Genomic DNA, 19,708 nt, shown 5'->3' on the forward strand with positions numbered 1-19,708 from the left:
ATATCTGGAGTATTTCTCCTGTCTTATCCGATGTCCTATGTGAATTTAAGTATGCTCTTTCTAATTCTCTCTCTTTCTCTTTCTTTCTTTGTCTCCTTCTTTCTTTTTCTCGGAGGAGGACCTGAGCCCTAGGACCATGGCTCAGGACTACCTGGCCTGATGACTCCTTGCTGTCCCCAGTCCACCTGGCCATGCTGCTGCTCCAATTTCAACTGTTCTGCCTGCGGCAATGGAACCCTGACCTGTTCACCGGACGTGGTAACTGTGCCGTACCTGGTATTTTCAACTCTCTAGAGACAGCAGGAGCGGTTGAGATACTCTGAATGATTGGCTATGAAAAGCCAACTGACATTTACTCCTGAGGTGCTGACCTGTTGCACCCTCGACAACCACTGTGATTATTATTATTTGACCCTGCTGGTCATCTATGAACATTTGAACATCTTGGCCATGTTCTGTTATAATCTCCACCCGGCACAGCCAGAAGAGGACTGGCCACCCCTCATAGCCTGGGTCTTCTCTAGGTTTCTTCCTGGGTTCTGGCCTTTCTAGGGAGTTTTTCCTAGCCACCATGCTTCTACACCTGCATTGCTTGCTGTTTGGGGTTTTAGGCTGGGTTTCTGTACAGCACTTTGAGATATCAGCTGATGTAAGAAGGGCTTTATAAATACATTTGATTTGATATTCACTAATGATAGCCTGGTGGAGCCTACCCATAGAGTGATTACGCCCTCTGCTGGCGAGGAGACATCAGTATAGGCAATCATTAGTATATTCATATGTTGGCTCCACTTACATGTAGGCCGATAACATGTTATAGGATATGCATTACAATAATCATCCATCACGTGAGAAACTATGGTTAAAGTGCACCTTTGCATGGTGCCACCTTGGAGCGATGACAATAACAATATCCTACAGGACTTCTATTTGACCAATCCGTAAGGCTCTTTGTTTTTTTACAACATATGATAAGCTTACAACATGGACCTCATATCTTTTTTTTCTTAAAAGCACATGGATATGTGTGAAACAGATACACAAAAACGTTGGGATTTTGTAATATATTTCAAAACTTAAATGTTGTCTAATGTTAGTAGTAGCTAGTAGCCTTGTCAATGATGCATCAATGCAATATTAGCACAAGATATTTTAGTCTTTTAAGATCTAGGCTTGTCTAGGCTTGGTAATGGCAAAAGCTGACAGTTAAGAAAATTCTAAAGCCCTTAGAAGTCCTCTCCACCACTCCTAAATTAAGAGCTCTGTTAGAGGCATATTGTCATTTCAGCGTTCACTAAATAAAATAAGATTGATTGATAAACGTAAGACTGGTAAGAAATCTTTATACTATTCAATAATCCTTTTAATTTACTTTAATTGTAACCGATATACAAGACTATAGTTCTTTAAATAATTGAACGGACACAGGAGCTTCCATTCATCAAAATCCCCAAATGTGTTTCATGAATGAAAAAAAAGTAACAAAGCACATTGCATTTGGTTATAGGCCTACTGTAATTCATTATGATACTTTTAATTTGTGAAATTTCACTTCAGACACTTTCCAGATGCTGCACTAGGCCACTGGGAATTCAAATGTTGGGAAGTTTGTGGCAAACGTGCGCAAAGTGAGAATTTGTGAATTACTTTCAGAAAATGTATTACACTTATGGGAAAAATGACAGAATTCTGATAAGAATTGCTCCTAAGTGGCAAAGTTATCATTAGGCTGCTTTGTGAATATACGGATTAAGACTTTAGGCTCACCACAGAACATTACTTACTATCAGTCCTCAAAGGACTTGGGACCTGTAGTTTTCCATTTACTCTCAAATAACAACCCCATCATCTCTAAATCTACCACACACTATGTTAAACAATTAAGATCAGATGTTTTATTTGTTTTTTAATCAAAGTTATATATCTTCATAATAAATACTTTGTGCTGTTGTGCCCTCTATCAATATAAATAGCAAAATATAATGTCACATTTCCTACACCTAAATGTAGATTTCCCCCTTAATTCTTCATTCTAATCAAAGCATCTTAACAATAATTGTATTTTTTAAAGAAATAATCCGCACAACAACAAAAAACAATACAGTTGAGAATTCTTATTCAAAGAAAACATTTTCAAACAAATCTGAATTCACAAAATAATAAAAAATAAGAAGAACGTAAAAATAGGCGGATTACGATGAACTGTGTCCAAGGGTCATAGATGCTAAAGTCACAAAATGTCAACTACTGATGTGAGGTGAGTGTCAGGGGACACAAAGTGCTAGCTGTTGTGTGGAGAGAAGCAAAAGAAGCTGATATTATTTCCTTCCCCTCCTTCATTGGCGTGGCGATCTTCGAATATTCATTTGAAATTCCACGCAGTGTCGACGTGAACACATGCCTTGTTTATTACATTTCCTTAGCATTTTAAAAATAAAAACATGAAATATACAAACAGTCAATTTTTTTAGGCCAAAAATGTGTCTTAAACGTTGTGGTGTACATTCAGGAACATTCATATTGAAAGTGGAAGAAAAAGAAACTATAAGAAAAAAATCATTTTAATTGGCTATAATTATGAACAATATAAATTACCATTACAGTTGAACATATGTTACAAAGTATGTTGTGAATCTAGCAGTCCAATATCCCTGCCAAAGTGGTGTGTTCTCATAATTTCTCTTTTGATGGGATCCAGATGTAGGGTCCTGAATGCTCCTCTATCACCATTTTGCAGTGGTTATAAATGTCTTCTAAGGTGTCTCCTTGAACAAGGGCTGCAAAACAAGGGGATACATTCAGCACAGGCAGATCTAACCATTTATAAATTATTTTCTAATAGAAGGAAATCTTTTTTTGTCATGTACATACTGTTTGTGATAATAATAAATTGCACCCATAGAACACATTGTGGTCCCACAGGTTAAGGTTGAAAAAGTCACTGCAAAAGATGAAAACATTCTGCTAACACCTGCTCTTTTGGTTTTTACTGCCGTGACTTAGTTCTAATAGTTCCTAACCATACAGCAAATGAGGGTGTAATTTGTCACCATAAAAGGTGAATGAAGGGCATTATCCAGGCAGGCTTGTAATGCTCATTCACATATGCAGAATTACAGTATGGATCTGTTTAATCATTGAAATGATGAACATCAATAATGTTCATAATTCCCATCTAATTGTAGGATCTCCATGTAGGCCAATTTCTTTGTAATCCACAGAGGCTTGAGAAATGAGGCCCCAGGACCGTATACATTAACAAGGGTTGAGACTACAACTTTCACATCTCTTTTGTCTAAAAAGAGGAACATTGTGCATCTTTACTCATGGATACTGTACCTGTGAAAAACTCGCCAAACTCCTGCTCCAACTTCATGGCCCGGTCAAATGTCTTCCTGGCCTGCTCTTCTGTTAATCTCTTATTCATCTCCCTGGGAACAAAGGTTTGTTGTGAGGCATCAGAGACCATGGGGCAGTTTCCCGGACACAGATTATGCCTAGTCCTGGACTCTGCAACTACATTTCCACATGCATGGACTATGAATTACGTTCATTAAGTTAATGTGGTATTTGTCAATTCAACTCCCATTTCCACTTAATTGCCTGATTTACCCCCTCCCCATTTAAAAAGATATTCTGCACTCAATTTAATGATGTCAGCTCCTTCTCCTGTATTGGATATCCGTAATAAACACATCTGCTATGTAATATTTTCACGAGTTAGGATATGAGAAAACTCACATTAATGAATCAATGGACCTAGGCTTTATAAAGATGGCAATGGGGTAGAGTTGTGCTACTTGTAGTCGTTTTATGGCATTCCCTGACACGTCCAGTATGCAGTGTTTACCCTGCTGACAGAGGAAAGAGACAGTTTATACACGTACATACTCTATACAGTATACACTGAGTGTACAAACATTAGGAACACCTTCCTATTATTGAGTTGCATCCCCTTTTGCCCTCAGAACAGCTCCCTTTATCTACACTGATTTGAAGAGTAGCTGCTACTTTTGCAACAGCTAATGGGGATCCTAATAAAATACCAAATACCAAATTCGTCAGGACAAGGTGTCGAAAGCATTCCATAGGGATATTGGCCCATGTTGACTCCAATGCTTCCCACAGTTGTGTAAAGTTGGCTGGATGTCCTTTGGGTGGTGGACCATTCTTGATACACACGGGAAAATGTTGAGCGTGAAAAACCCATCAGCGTTGCAGTTCTTGACACAAACCGGTGAGCCTACCATACCCTGTTCAATGGCACTTACATATGTTGTCATGCCCATTCACCTTCTGTATGGTACAAACACAATCCACGTCTCAACTGTCTCAAGGCTTAAAAATCCTTCTTTAACCTGTCTCTTCCCCTTTATCTACACTGATTTGAAGTGGATTTAACCAGTGACATCAATAAGGGATCATAGCTTTCACCTGGATTCACCTGGTCATTCTATGTCATGGAAAGTGCAGGTAACCTTAATGTTTTGTACACAAAGGAATTAGGAATTAGGTTAGATATAGTTTCAGTGGGGCCTCCTGAGTGACTCAGCGGTTTAAGGCACTGCATCGCTGACCCCGGTCGCCAGTTGAACAGTGTTTCCTCCGACACATTGGTGCGGCTGGCTTCTGGGTTAAGCTGGCGGGTGTAAAGGAGTGCAGTTAGGTGAGTCATGTTTCGAAGGACGCGTGACTCCACCTTCGCCTCTCCTGAGCCCGTTGGGGAGTTCCAGCGATGAGACAAGATCGTAAAGTACAACAACAACAAAATGTTTCAGTGAAGTTAATTAAGGAAATGGTTATGCCTTGATCACACTGGTAGCACTTTTGCGCAAAAGTTCAACAATCACCTTCTGCTACCATTTCTGTCAAGCTGTCGACGCATACAGTTTGACGCATACGTTCAATAAATCCAATGTGTGCACCACACAGAACATTTCCATTGGAAATTAATGTACTTCTGTTGTACCAAAATGCAATAACATTGTCGGTGTGATCGAGGCATTAGGAAAAGCCATAAAACATTGGATTGGCGCACCGCCGCCTGCCACCGTTATTTTTCTGCCTGTTGAAAACACACTGCCTAAATACAGTATATCTCAATGACAGTGACACTCACCCTCTCAGCCACATATTTGACCGACTGAACACTGGTTCCATATAGATTGTCGTTGTACTGGCCCGCCTCAATGAACTTGTGCTCTTGGATGTCCTGCTCCATCTGCTCTCTGGACATTACAAAATGGTAGTCCCGCCCATCGACCTCGTAGTCCCTCCTCGACCGAGTGGTATCTTTGATGCAAGAGGAGAAGACAATAAGCTAAAATAATACAGAAAGTACAATGTAAAGGGAAGAAACTGTTTAACTGAATGTGCAACTTTTTGATAAGCGAGTTATAGAGGAGGCAGCGTATAGTGATCGGTTTAACAACTTAGAAGTATCTCAGAAGGCACTACATCCCACACTTCGAACACACCGATAAGAGTACGCAGCATCATCTGGATATGTGTGCAGCAAAAGTTCAACATTCACCTTCTGCTACCATTTCTGTTAAGCCGTCTACACATACAGTTTGACACATACGTTGGATAAATTCAAAGGAAGCACCACACAGAACGCACCGCAACCGCCTCTGTAACGCAATGCTGCAAGTCAAACGCAGCGTTTCATTGGAAATGAATGTAATTCTGTCGTACCAAAATGCAATGACGCTGTGGGTGTGATCGAAGTGTAGTACCTTTTATTTATATTATAGTTACATAGGCAGGTACAGTGTGACTACAGTATAGATACTGTACATAAACACAACTATTATACCTGTTTCTGTAAACAAACTCTAATTATGCACTGAAAATGTTTCAAAATACCATGATAGTGTTTTGAAAGCATAAAAAGTAGTGCACCTAAGCTAAGATCTGGTGTTTGCAGGGTGATTTGAATGTAAACCCATTCTAACTGTTACTGATACTGTAAATGTGCATTTTGTTCAATCTGACCCTTGGTATATGTGTTATGGTAAATGTGTAAAATAGGGAAATCTAGCGATTCCACTGGAAATCTATAGATTCTCCATCGCACTGTTAAAAAATGTGTAGATTTAATAGTGAGAAGGGAAATTTCCCCATTCCCCACAATGAATCTGTACATCTCCTGGTAACTATGTGTAGAGAGGCATTTGGAGTATTTTTAAAATGTCAATACTGCAATTTCTACTCTAAAAGTCCATTTTCAATTTACTACTTACAACAGTGTGGAACATATTCTACTTCCTTTCACTACATTGTATTAACCAATAACTTAGTTACACTACATTCTGTATACCAGCAACTAAGGGGCTCACTTACCTGGCTGCCCTGAACAGTTAGCCGCTTTACATGGTTTAAAAAATAGATGGAATAAAAAGATAAATCAATTAAAACAAACCAAATCAAAACAATGACGATCAAAATAAAAATATGACATCAAGTAGACAGTGGTGTGGACAGTTCTTTGAAATATACAATAGTATGAAATACTATCATTATACTGAAAAACTGTATTTAAAAGGTCATATAACTCAAACAATTGTTTGTAAATATTCCTCATTAAAAACTGGGTGGTTCGAGCCCTGAATGCTGATTGGCTGACAGCCATGGTATATCAGACCGTATACTACGGGTATGACAAAACATTTATTTTTACTGCTCTAATTACGTTGATAACCAGTTTATAATAGCATTAAGGCACGTCGGAGGTTTGTGGTATATGGCCAATATACCACAGCTAAGGTTCTGTGTCCAGGCACTCCACGATGTGTTGTGCCTAAGAACAACCCTTAGTTGTGGTATATTGGCCATATACCACACCCCCTCGTGCCTTATTGTTTAATTATACCATGGAATTGTTGAATACTCCTTTCTGATTGGCTTGAAGGGCATTATAAAGCTACTCTAGTGGATGTTGAAAACATTTCTACCAGCAAATGAACACATTTCTAGTGGCAAATGTATTCAATTATAGCCATGGTATAAAAGGGATAATCAACTTGAAGCTCTATGCGATCTCTGGAAAATAATGCAACTCTGTGGAAGGTCAGTTCCACGACGTGCTACACACCTTCCACGTTGTTCATTATTTTCCATAGAATGCACAGCCCCTCGTTGATTATTCCTTACTAAGTCAACTTTTAATACTGTCCCAAAAATCCACGTTTTCAAGATTATTTTCATTACATTACGTTCAGTCTCCTGATGACCAAAATCAAACAGGAGCAAAAACTCTCATAAGGATCCAAAACTTTTTCAGGAATGAATCATAGGCCTGCTATTAGGACCGCTATGAGGCTTGAATGTGCAAAATAATTGGATTGTGAGACCATACTAATGGTGTACCAATGAGAAATGTATGAAAAATGGTTTTAGAGTAAAATGCCAGAAGCACTCTACTGTCCATGAACCTTTGAACTTAGTAGTATGGTCACACTACTATACATAAACAGTATCTGGTCTACAGGCAAAACTCCAAATCCTGTTGTCTGTAAAACTAATTCCACATTTATATGGATTTGTTGCCATAGCTTTTGTTGGATTTTGCCTTTCTCAGTTGGCCATAAAAATAAAAATAAACTTCCATTGATTATTACCTAGCTGTGGCTAAAGTTAGCTGAAGTTCATAGTCATTTCTTCAAGAAAAACCGAACCATGGATTACAGTTTCTCCTGGCCTATAGACTACTTTCAGCATGAGGAGACATAACGTCAAATTCTAAAATCCTGAACTTCCCCTTTAATGGTTCAATAGAATTGCACATGTGAATAGCAGGGTATAATAAAATCCTACATTATTATTGTCATCAAGAAATCATCTCTGGATAATTTAACCAAGTATGTATAATACAAATCAAAGAACCCAACAAAACATGTAAGGGGGGAAAATGAATAGCTTTTTGGTGAGAAATGAGGAAAAATAATGAATCAAACACTATAACAACATAGCAAATGAAGAAGATGGGTATAAAATAAAACTACAATGGTATATTGGCAGCACGGTGGAATTTATTAGGGAGAGCTAATCACAAGGGCACATGATCACACTATGTATTCTTGATGCAGCAATTGTGTCCACCCTGAGACAGCCTGGTAGACTGGGGCCATATGTATCAAGTGTCTCAGAGTATAAGTGCTGATCCAGGATCAGGGGCCAGATTCACAAAACACTACTTACGAAAAAAAATAAGAAGTTCATAAGATAGTTTGTAAGTGCAATTCCTCAAAATGTTCTTAGGAATTCATAGTTTTCTGAAGAACTTCGTAAATATCTTTCCTAAGAACTATCTTCTTATGTGGCATTGACATTAGCGACGTGCTTGAATCCAATAAATAAGCTTATGTGACAGGGATGATAGGATTTGGCCCACTATAATAAAGTTATAATATTTCCATTTTATTACATTTATTCATCTGCTTTATGTCTCGAGAATGTTTGTTGTTGTTGGCTCGCAAACCCTTTATACACAAAAACAAACTTTATTTTTCACACATTATAGCCATCAGACTAGCTACTGTATATCAACACAAAAATGGACAACCAAGGAAAGCGCAAAAAAACAAGAGCTTGAAGTGATGGTGGAGGAAATAGCAGCCAGGAAAAGGTTGCTGTTGGGGAGACTCGATAACTGAAGGGTCATTGTAGAGACCAAAAGAGAGGATGGGCGAGAATGCCCAAGTCTGTCCCCACCGTCGGGGGTATAGCAAGGGACAATAGTCCGACATCAAGTCGGCAGCTAAGAAGGGAGTTGAGAGAAGCAGGGAGTTGAAGAAGACTGGATGGGGGAGGGGTATCAACCATTAATGTGGACCAGCTGGAGGAGAAGGTTTTGTCCATGATAGGAGAGGCAGTGGTAGAGGGACTGCGTGACCGGTAAGAGCTAACGCATAACGACTTTAGGCAACATAGTTAATGACATTAACGTTAGCTAAGTTAGCCATGTTCTTCTTTGCAAATTAACAAGCTAACACTAGCTACTTAATACTTCTAGAATATTGTTAATTATTATTGTTAATTTAAATGTCCGGTAGCCAACTGTGTCTGTGGCAGTGGCGCAAGAAAACATTCATGGTTACAAAAGTATCCAGTTGTCACCGGACAAGGGTTTAGCTGTCCTAAAGTTGAGTACATTTTAAAGAAGATCCTAAAACATTATTTTCAAGAATCCCATTTCTTCTTAACTCTTTTCATAGGAAGAAACATAGGAAAAAACTTATGAACATTTCCAATAACTTTATTGAGGAATAGCAACTTTGCTTAACTTTCTTTATAAGTCTATACTTAAGGTGAAAATGGCAGTTAAGAAGAAATGTATTCCAAAGAAGGTTTTGTGAATCTGGGCCCAGGTTCCCCCTGTCCATGAAATCTTATACATTTTGACCTGAGGCAAAACTGATCCTAAATCAGCGCTCCTACTCTGAGAAGCGTTATACATACGGCCACTGGTCTCCTTGTGATGGTAGAGGGACTTACGTGGCACGCAGGAGCCAAATTTGTCAGGGAATTCGGATATCAGGTCGTCGTTGATTCTGTCTTTCATTGGTCCAAGGATTATGATGGGTCTGGCGTAATTAACTGTAAGAATAAAATGTGTCAATCAACTCATTTACAGACATAATAGGTTATAACTGTGTACTGAGCATTAGTCTCCACAGTAAATGTGGGCAAGCAATTTCACTACAAAAACCACACTATATCTGAGCAAGCCAATGCGTACTAGTGCCAGAGAGGTTTTGATGTCTAGAGACTCAACAAGCGATTACTTCCTGTAAATAACTAGTACGGAAGAACTTTCCAGAATCTTCCTCGCAGGAGTTACAGGAAGTAATCAATTGTTTTGTCTCATTTTTAAAACCTCTGTGGTGCTTGTACACACTGGCGTGCATAGATATAGCGTGACAATGTGCAAGCGGCTAATGTTTCACTGACTGAAATAGTGCATTATCACGGACCACTCTGGTAAAAGATTGGAACAGGACTCACTCTCTTGTCGAGTGACAGGCTCATAGGAGAGAATCATGTCCTCTTGACTCCCTGGTGACATAAAACAGTTACTAAAATAGTTACTATAAAACAGAAAAGTTACTAAAACGGACATTACATGCATGTTCATGCTTATTCTCTTGACCAAGTGTCCCAAGACAGGAGGAATGTCAATCTGGAAGTGATTAGAAGCATTCAATGAAAACACTCAATGTAAATTGTGCCATACAAAAAAAGGGATTGAGACTGATTGTGGCCAAAGAGTAGTGACACAACACCCAACAGAAGGCAAGAAAGTTTATACTGCTTTCGAAGTGAATTGTGACTGTCTTGTGCACTATGCAAACATCCTTTTCAAGTATCCGTATAATCCCAAACAAACACAAACACTGAGGTTATTTTCTCTCGCCTGCAGTATTGACCAGTGGATGCATTTTCATTTAGAGCTTGGGTTGGGAAATGTGTCAAGTTATATTGCTTCATTGTACTATTTGGTCGATACATTTGAATATTATGAGGGCAAATCATTTTCTCTAGTCAAAAGATTGTCAATATAGGCCTAATCTATTTTAGGTCATAACTGTAGCTCTCGGGAGGATGATCACTTTGTGTGCTTGTCTCAAAACCTTCCCATTCTCTTTGCCAGGATTAATTTAACCTTCTACTATAACACAATATTTGTCCTGCTTTAGTTTCAACGCTCAGCATAACACCTATAAAATCTATATGAACCTTGCAACTCACAGAAAAGGTACAGCTGTATCTAATTGGTTCTGCTTTTAGAGTGCATGCTAAGTAGATTTGTATTTTATAGATTTTTTTACTCCAGATACAAACAACAATTTATGGACGCACACAAATAATGGCTACATCTCATCTGGCCAGACCTGCATGTTCACACCCCCATCCCTAGTGGCTGCATTATGGTTTGCCACTTGGCCTTAAATTGTACCAATTTGTTTTTCCTCAGTTGCCCATACAATTTCAATAATAAATCATTAGATTTTTCCATTGTGTTAATGATGGCGGATTGATTGATTTCCACATTTTTTGTACAAGTTGATTGGTTAGTACAAGTTGATTGGTTAGTACAAGTTGATTGGTTAGTACAAGTTGATTGGTTAGTATAAGTTGATTGGTTAGTATAAGTTGATTGGTTAGTATTAGTTGATTGGTTAGTATAAGTTGATTGGTTAGTATTAGTTGATTGGTTAGTATTAGTTGATTGGTTAGTATAAGTTGATTGGTTAGTATTAGTTGATTGGTTAGTAAAGTTGATTGGTTAGTATTAGTTGATTGGTTAGTAAAGTTGATTGGTTAGTACAAGTTGATTGGTTAGTACAAGTTGATTGGTTAGTATAAGTTGATTGGTTAGTATTAGTTGATTGGTTAGTATTAGTTGATTGGTTAGTATTAGTTGATTGGTTAGTATTAGTTGATTGGTTAGTATAAGTTGATTGGTTAGTAAAGTTGATTGGTTAGTATAAGTTGATTGGTTAGTATTAGTTGATTGGTTAGTATTAGTTGATTGGTTAGTAAAGTTGATTGGTTAGTATTAGTTGATTGGTTAGTATAAGTTGATTGGTTAGTATTAGTTGATTGGTTAGTATTAGTTGATTGGTTAGTATTAGTTGATTGGTTAGTATAAGTTGATTGGTTAGTATAAGTTGATTGGTTAGTATTAGTTGATTGGTTAGTATAAGTTGATTGGTTAGTATAAGTTGATTGGTTAGTATAAGTTGATTGGTTAGTATAAGTTGATTGGTTAGTATTAGTTGATTGGTTAGTATTAGTTGATTGGTTAGTATAAGTTGATTGGTTAGTATAAGTTGATTGGTTAGTATTAGTTGATTGGTTAGTATTAGTTGATTGGTTAGTATGTGCAAGAAAGTACCGACATGATTTTATTCTGCAACTATTTGTATTCTGATCCAAGGATAGGGATTAAACACAGCAAGATAATAGTTATATAAAAAAGAGGAGAAAGCTAACATTACAATAGATGGGTGTCTATTAATGTTGCAGTAAAATAAAACATAGGGCTAAATTTAAATGTTTCTTACAGAATTCCATATGAAAAGCTTATGCATAACCATGGTAGCAATGGAAAAGTAACAGTTTGGAGATAACAGGAAAATGTGTGCACAGTTCCTAAGCAATTTCAATACACTTATGACTCAAAGAATCTTCAACTCTAAGGTACTTTTCTGAGCTTTCCTAGCTGTGCCATTGAGGAACTAGAGCAAGCAGACTTGTAGTTGTTTCATCCCCATCACACAACTACTGTTGTTGTTTACGTAATCTAAAAACGGTCCATTTTATAATTCACAATCTCAGTCAGGTGGGCTTGTTCTATTACCAACATGACGATAAGTTATAAGTTAGGCTTTCAGAAGGCAATTCAGAAAAACAGATTGTAATTTTGGTGCGCATAGAAAGGAGTCATGAGTGCATTCAAGTACGTGTGCCACAGCCAATGTTCTTCCCAATAAACAAACAGGCTCATTCTGTTCAGAACAACCAGGTTATGATGCCATGTCATCTTGTAACTGTACATCAAACATAGTGATCATAAACATTAACACTGTATATGAATCTGGAAATGTGAAGTGCACATTTGGACTCACGGTGTTTGGCTTGCTTGTATGACATCAAAGTGGTATTTATTATAATCCTCAATGTCCCACCTTTTAAAATACATCGAGTCATCTTAATTTACAGCATTTTCCTCACTCAACAAAACATTTTCAAATGTTGCCCAATTAGCGGGAGGGATGGGAGCAACTTCTTGTTGCGCTGTGCTCAAGTTCAGAACGGCTGTCAGTCAAAACCCATACAGCCGTGTGAAAGCACAGAGCCAGAGCTCTGACGTCATGTATAGCATATTACTGTACAGCCACCACGTTCCAATTTAGGCGCTTATTAGCAGGGGTTGGAACCGGTTCAGGGAACAGAACCGAAAACAATTTATATTTTTTGGGGGGGAACAGAAACGGAACCGGGAACGAAAGTGATCCATACTGTTCCAGGAACTGAACCGTTATTTTAAAAGGATGAGAACCGGATAATAATGTTATTTTACGTTCCAGGCATTTTTATTCTAGTCCCACAAAAAAATAACACAACAAATCGCCTATGCAAAGCACTCACTCTATCACTTATAAATCTATTATAGTGTCTGCCAGTGTGCGTGTGCGTGTTTAGGCTACCTGCCCCTCCCCCTCAGAAACATAGGCTACTGTACTGACATTTTAATGAAATAGCTAAAGAAGAATGGATTAAGTTTTTCAATGCTATGTAGGTAAGGATACTATAGGCCTAGTTATCACATTTCGGTTGGATTTATTAACTACAAAAAGCTAAGACGTGTTTTTAATTCAGGTGCCGCTCTGCACACACAAGCTTGTTAGCTAGCTAGCTCAAAGGACATTCAAAGTTCCTCCATAGAAACCACCCCCCTTAGGTATAATTCTGTGTACCTAATTCAGATAATGCATGTCATAACAAGATGCCCAGAGCTTTAAGCCTCCTCTTCAACCCTCACTCGCTCTCTCCCCACCTGACAAATTTCAGTCGCATCTTGCGCCATAGGCCACACTTGTCTTTCCATCACGCATGTGAACAACTAGCTTGCCTGCTGTATTCGCACTGATTGGTGAAGTAATTTAATGAGCTAAATGTTTAAAAAACCCGTTGGTTTACAGGTTAAAAAAGGAACAGAAAGGAACGATATAAACCGGTACTTTTGGGGGATTTGAACAGGTTCAGAATTTTATTTTGCTGGTTGGAACAGTGAAAGAGAACAAAAAAAAATGTGGTTCTGTTCATAATTTTGGTTCCAACCCCTGCTTATTAGTGCCCAAATATGCCATTTTGAACCAGTATATGGGTACGAGTGTAAAGGGTTAAGAGACTACCGTAGCTAGCAAGACATGGGAGGCAAGAGCACTTTTCCCTTCCACTTTGCACCTCATATTTTCATGGGATTCAACAATACATCAAAGTAGAGGAAGATAATGGATCCTAGATTACAGAGAACATTAAAAATGTACTATGTGAAATCATTTAAAGGCACAAATATACACAGCATTGACAGTACGAACACCTCAGCATGCTGGCCTAAAAATGGGTGATCACATTCAGCTGCCCAAGAGTACACCCAAACAGCTGTCTCTGTTATAGAAAGAAACAATGAATAGACTAGTTACATGATAAAAACACAAAATGTATTTCCAGACAACTCAAACACTTTTTTTATGTCTTTCTTTTTTGTGATTTGCAAACAATGTCAGAGTTAGGATGGGAGGTGACAGAAATCAAGACAATCAGGACAAAAACTGAGAGGTCATACTGAAGCATGCAAACAGGCTATCAAAATGAGTCAATAAGGGAACAATAAAATAAAGAGGGAGGAAACAAACACAAAGTCAAAAGAGAAATGTGTTGGGGGTAGGGGAGTGTTGCTTGACTGTACAGACAGGACCATTCCTCAACCAACTTACTCAGCGTCTTCGTCCCATACCCGTCGTCACCTATTCCTGGGATGTCCTACATGGCCGTCCCAAGAGAGCAAAGACAAGGAGACAGGGCAGGGATAGCCAGAAAGGTGGAAGGAAGAGGTAAGTGGCATTAAAGAGGGGAAGCTGTGAAATCCTGAAAGGCAAGATTAGTTAGCCGAGCTCAGATCATCTGTCTCAGTTCAGACACAAGACGACCAGCCTGAACCGGTCATAACCTGTCATAAACTGTATTTAAAAATAAAAAAAGTCATATCAGATAATTGGACCACTTTGTGATAGATGATGCCCGGGGTAGTTTTTGAGGAACCACTGGTGACTGCTCAGTGTTGATCCTGATCTGAGCACCCAAACACCATCACTGCACCAGAGCCAACAGAGAGAGAAAAAAGAAAGATAGGAGGGGGACCTCCGTGAAAAGCCTATCCCTGCACACGTCTCCACATTTTATATGTCACCTATATGTACCTGTGTCGGTGTGTGTACCTGCGTCTGTGTGTGTACCTGTGTCAGTGTGTGTGTGTGTTCAAGCCTACTTACGTTCTGAATCACTGCCATCCTGCTCACCCAACTCCTTGTTCTTGTAGAATGGGAACTTTCGTGTAAAGATGAAGTTGTTTTTACGCTTGTCATTGAATGACTGTGGAGGAAAGAAAGCATGGGGTGGGGCAAACAGGGAGCTCTAATTGTTGTCATATTCATGCTGACAAACCAACTAGCTGCAATATGTGGGACATGAAGAAATTATGGCGTGGTCACCAGAAATGGACTGCCGGACTGACATCACAGTACTGACATTACACTAGATGATTCATCCATCAGAGCAGGGTTGAATTATAACCTAATCATATAAATATGTTGCTTTAGCTAATACTAATTAATCATGACATTTCACAAATATCTCATTTTGTTTGTCTGTTCAGTGATAACACTGTCAAAATGACTCAATGTTTGATAGAGAAGAACTACACAGCAATAATTTGCCATCATTTACTTCATGTGCACAATTGCACCCAAAACATTCTCAAACACTTGAAAATAAAACAAAATCAGAGAACACGTGTCAAACACACAGATAAATGCCGATATGTGGTATGCCATGCAGCAAAGACGTTAACAGGATCATGCTATGACATTAGGAACATGGCTGTGATACAAATGATGTCCAACAATCATGCAGGTTAAAACTTCAGGAGGTGGAAGGATGAGATCCCATGCCATGGCTTAAAGAAATCAGGTCATTGTTACCTAAAACTATATATTTAGATAGGCTTGTGAAGATATCAAATCCTAAATTAACAAACACATAAAGAATTATGATACGAAGGGTTCAGATTGATCAAATGTTGTGAGTGTTAAATTACAAACAAACAAAATTAAAGGAGAGAAGTTGTGCATAGCGCTGTTTGAGAAGCTAGGAGGTGGCGTGGAGGAGAAAGAAGGAATTGCAGTTGTGATGTTTATTTGTGACGAATACTCATTTGCATGCATGTGCTTCATAAATCCGATTCTAAAGGTATAATCGTTAAACCAGCAATGATCACCGAAACTGGTTCAATACCAGCCTTAACTACGTACACTTCTGTTCAGAAGTTTGGGGTCACTTGTTTTTGAAAGAAAAGCAAACATTTTTGTCCATTAAAATAACAACAAATTGATCAGAAATACAGTGTAGACATTGTTAATGTTGTAAATGACTATTGTAGCTGGAAACGGCAGATTCTTTGATGGAATATCTACATAGGCGTACAGAGAACCATTATCAGCAACCATCACTCCTGTGTTCCAATGGCACGTTGTGTTAGCTAATCCAAATTTATCATTTTTAAAGGCCAATTGATCAGAAAATCCTTTTGCAATTATGTTAGCACAGCTGAAAACTGTTGTTCTGATTAAAGAAGCAATAAAACTGGCCTTCTTTAGACTATTTGAGTATCTGGAGCATCAGCATTTGTGGGTTTGATTACAGGCTCAAAATGTCCAGAAACAAAGAATAAACTCGTCAGTATATTCTTGTTCTGAAAAATGAAGGCTATTCAATTTGAGAAATTGGCAAGAAACTGAAGATATTGTACAACGCTGTGTACTACTCACTTCACAGAACAGCGCAAACTAGCTCTAACCAGAATACATAGAGGAGTGGGAGGCCCCGGTGCACAACGGAGAAAGAGGACAAGTACATTAGTGACTAGTTTGAGAAACAGACGCTTCACAAGTCCTCAATTGGCAGCTTCATTAAATAGTACCCGCAAATACCAGTCTTTAAATCAACAGTGAAGAGGATACTCTGGGATGCTGGCCTTCTAGGCAGAGATTTAAAGAAGAAGCCATATCTCAGACTGGCCAATAAAAAGAAAAGATTAAGATGGGCAAAAGAACACAGACACTGGACAGAGGGACTCTGCCTAGAAGGCCAGCATCCTGGAGTCGCCTCTTCACTGTTGACGTTGAGACTGGACAGAGGAACTCTGCCTAGAAGGCCAGCATCCTGGAGTCGCCTCTTCACTGTTGACGTTGAGACTGGACAGAGGAACTCTGCCTAGAAGGCCAGCATCCTGGAGTCGCCTCTTCACTGTTGACGTTGAGACTGGACAGAGGAACTCTGCCTAGAAGGCCAGCATCCTGGTGTCAGCTCTTCACTGTTGACGTTGAGACTGGACAGAGGAACTCTGCCTAGAAGGCCAGCATCCTGATGTCAGCTCTTCACTGTTGACGTTGAGACTGGACAGAGGAACTCTGCCTAGAAGGCCAGCATCCTGGAGTCGCCTCTTCACTGTTGACGTTGAGACTGGACAGAGGAACTCTGCCTAGAAAGCCAGCATCCTGGAGTCGCCTCTTCACTGTTGACGTTGAGACGGGTGTTTGCGGGTACTATTTAATGAAGCTGCCAATTGAGGACTTGTGAGGCGTCTGTTTCTCAAATTTTATTGGTCACATACACATGTTAAGCAGATGTTATTGCAGGTGTAGCGAAATGTTCATATACTATAGCGACCTTAGTTCAACACCTGGAGACCTAATCAAGAGATGTTAGCCTATTGGGGAGGCTAAAATAGGTATAGTTCAGCTATAATCCAAGGGGAAGTTGTGTATATCTTTACTGGAAGCTTATGGACATTATTTGAGCTATAACCGTGCAAAATGTCAGTACAACTTTTCAATATTTTTGAGAAATGTGAAGAGAGGCATCTGTTAAACATTTAAATACATTTGTATGATCTAACCCTCCAAAACCTTTTGGAACCTGTTTTAAAAAGAGCGCAGCGAATACAACACAAAATCTACTCGTTACTTATAACATAGGCATGCAAAAACACTGAGGAACATAGCCAAATGTCCTGCTGTTATGTCCAAAATGGACAAAGAGTTCGAAGGATGTATGGTGATTTGGCTTCTGCAGAGGTTGGCCCAGGGACCGATATGACATTAAAGGAAAAAATAGCCTCTAATGCTTCACAAAAAAATCTAATTATACAATGTGCAATGTTTATTTAGGGTAAGGGCTGTGAGGTAAAGCTGTCAGGGAAAAGGTGCTGCTGCAGAGATGTGATGTCTTTGCCACACAGGCAGAGAGACCTCGGGCTAATGCTTTAGATTAACATAAATTACTATCACAACTTCTCCTAATGCGAGGGGAAATCTGAGAAACCTGATGTGAAATCTGAAAGTTGCTCTTGATAACGTTACACATCCACATTTCACGTGTATTAAGACAAAAACAAAGGTTTAGAGGTTTAGAAGCTACTTTCTCTACTTCATATCACAAAGGAATGTAATTGATATATGGGTTTACAACCACTTCCATTTCAGAAAATGTCTTCCTTCAAAAGTTAAGTTGGCTTGCCAGTCCTTAGTATAAGATCTTAGCACTTACCCCTTTGGAATCGATGGTTCCCGGTTTGGCATTGAACTTCACTGTCTTTAGTCGAGCTCGTTCTTTCCTCTCAACCCTGCCAGTACCAGGACAGACACATGGACAAAAACAGTCATGCTACAGTGGGTTTTCTATTTCTCCAACGCTATCTGCTGGAATTGATTTGTTTTAAAACAATGTTTGTGCTTGTCACTCAGTTGTCATATGCAGGTGCAGCAGCACCCCCTGGTCTACCAGGTGCAGCAGCACCCCCTGGTCTACCAGGTGCAGCAGCACCCCCTGGTCTACCACACCTATTGCACCTCTTGAGATGGGTTAAATGCTGTAGGCTTGGATACAGTAGACATGTATAATCTCTCACATGAAGCCTAATTTAAAAGTAGCTGTTGTAGAATTACGTTTTTCTTGCAGTAAAATGATACAACAAATGTTCATTTTGTTGCGGGAACAGGAATGAAGAAACTTTTTCTTTCAGCCACTCACAGGTAAATTTTGCGAAAAGTTAGGGGCGTAGAGTCCACTGTCCCCAGAAGCTAACCTTTTGGTTAAGCACTTTGGCGTTTAGTTTAGCAAATCCACCACTTACCTCCTCTTGCTGGGGATGACCCCCATCTCTTCGCTGTCCCCATCAGGGGTCACCCTCCGGGCCTGCCACCATTCATCGTCTGAGGCGTTGATGACGTGGAGGATGTCCCCATACCTGAAGCTGAGGCCCTGGCTAGGGAGTCCACTGTCTTTGGCCTTTTCATAGTCGAACAGTGCCCTGTGAGGGAGTCAGAAGGAGACATGCTATTATAGAAAAAAAAGAAAAAAGAAAAAAGTCCAAAAGTCCAAAAGAAATCCACCTGACGTAAAGGGAGCGTTTCTGATTGGTTCGGAGGGATCCGGACCCAGAGCTCATGCTATGGTTCATCATCTGTTCCCGCAGATCATGGATTTTGGCCTCGAAACGCCCGTACTCTGCAAGTGAAAGATAACAACACCCAGGATTACAATAATGTTCTGTTTACACTCAATGTAGACTGCTCTACATTGCAAAGGAAAGGGAGGATAATCTTTTCAGAACAGTAACCTAGGTTGGACATGGTCAAAAGTAGTGCACTGTGTATATATGGTGTAAAATACACCATATATACAAAAGTATGTGGACACCCCTTCAAATGAGTTGAATCGGCTATTTCAGCCACACCTGTTGCTGACTGACAGGTGTATTAAATCGAGCACACAGCCATGCAATCTCAAAATACAAACATTGGCAGTAGAATGGCCTTACTGAAGAGCTCAGTGACATTCAATGTGACACAGTCAT

At 39.3% G+C, this 19,708-nt stretch overlaps 1 protein-coding gene across 18 annotated transcripts in view; it reads right to left on the reverse strand.

The window, feature by feature from the left end:
• Nucleotides 1-1,891: 1,891 nt before the first annotated feature.
• Nucleotides 1,892-19,708, reverse strand: part of LOC112228216 (disks large homolog 2) — a 288,349-nt gene continuing 270,532 nt past the window's right edge. For 9 of the 18 annotated variants that reach the window (XM_024393355.2, XM_042309525.1, XM_024393353.2 and 6 more), the window contains 11 exons: nucleotides 19,245-19,359; nucleotides 18,986-19,162; nucleotides 18,400-18,475; nucleotides 15,066-15,165; nucleotides 10,009-10,059; nucleotides 9,499-9,600; nucleotides 6,346-6,369; nucleotides 5,120-5,292; nucleotides 3,742-3,854; nucleotides 3,340-3,431; nucleotides 1,892-2,777 (listed from right to left, as the gene is read on the reverse strand). In XM_024393355.2, the coding sequence (XP_024249123.1) occupies nucleotides 2,671-2,777; nucleotides 3,340-3,431; nucleotides 3,742-3,854; nucleotides 5,120-5,292; nucleotides 6,346-6,369; nucleotides 9,499-9,600; nucleotides 10,009-10,059; nucleotides 15,066-15,165; nucleotides 18,400-18,475; nucleotides 18,986-19,162; nucleotides 19,245-19,359 (1,130 nt within the window). In that variant the 3' untranslated portion in view covers nucleotides 1,892-2,670. Of the gene's footprint in view, nucleotides 2,778-3,339; nucleotides 3,432-3,741; nucleotides 3,855-5,119; nucleotides 5,293-6,345; nucleotides 6,370-9,498; nucleotides 9,601-10,008; nucleotides 10,060-14,510; nucleotides 14,557-15,065; nucleotides 15,166-18,399; nucleotides 18,476-18,985; nucleotides 19,163-19,244; nucleotides 19,360-19,708 lie in introns of those variants that run through there. The other 9 variants (XM_024393359.2, XM_024393364.2, XM_042309527.1 and 6 more) reach the window with 6 other exon arrangements.

The sequence above is a fragment of the Oncorhynchus tshawytscha genome, linkage group LG30 (assembly GCF_018296145.1).
Source record: "Oncorhynchus tshawytscha isolate Ot180627B linkage group LG30, Otsh_v2.0, whole genome shotgun sequence".
Taxonomy (NCBI): domain Eukaryota; kingdom Metazoa; phylum Chordata; class Actinopteri; order Salmoniformes; family Salmonidae; genus Oncorhynchus; species Oncorhynchus tshawytscha.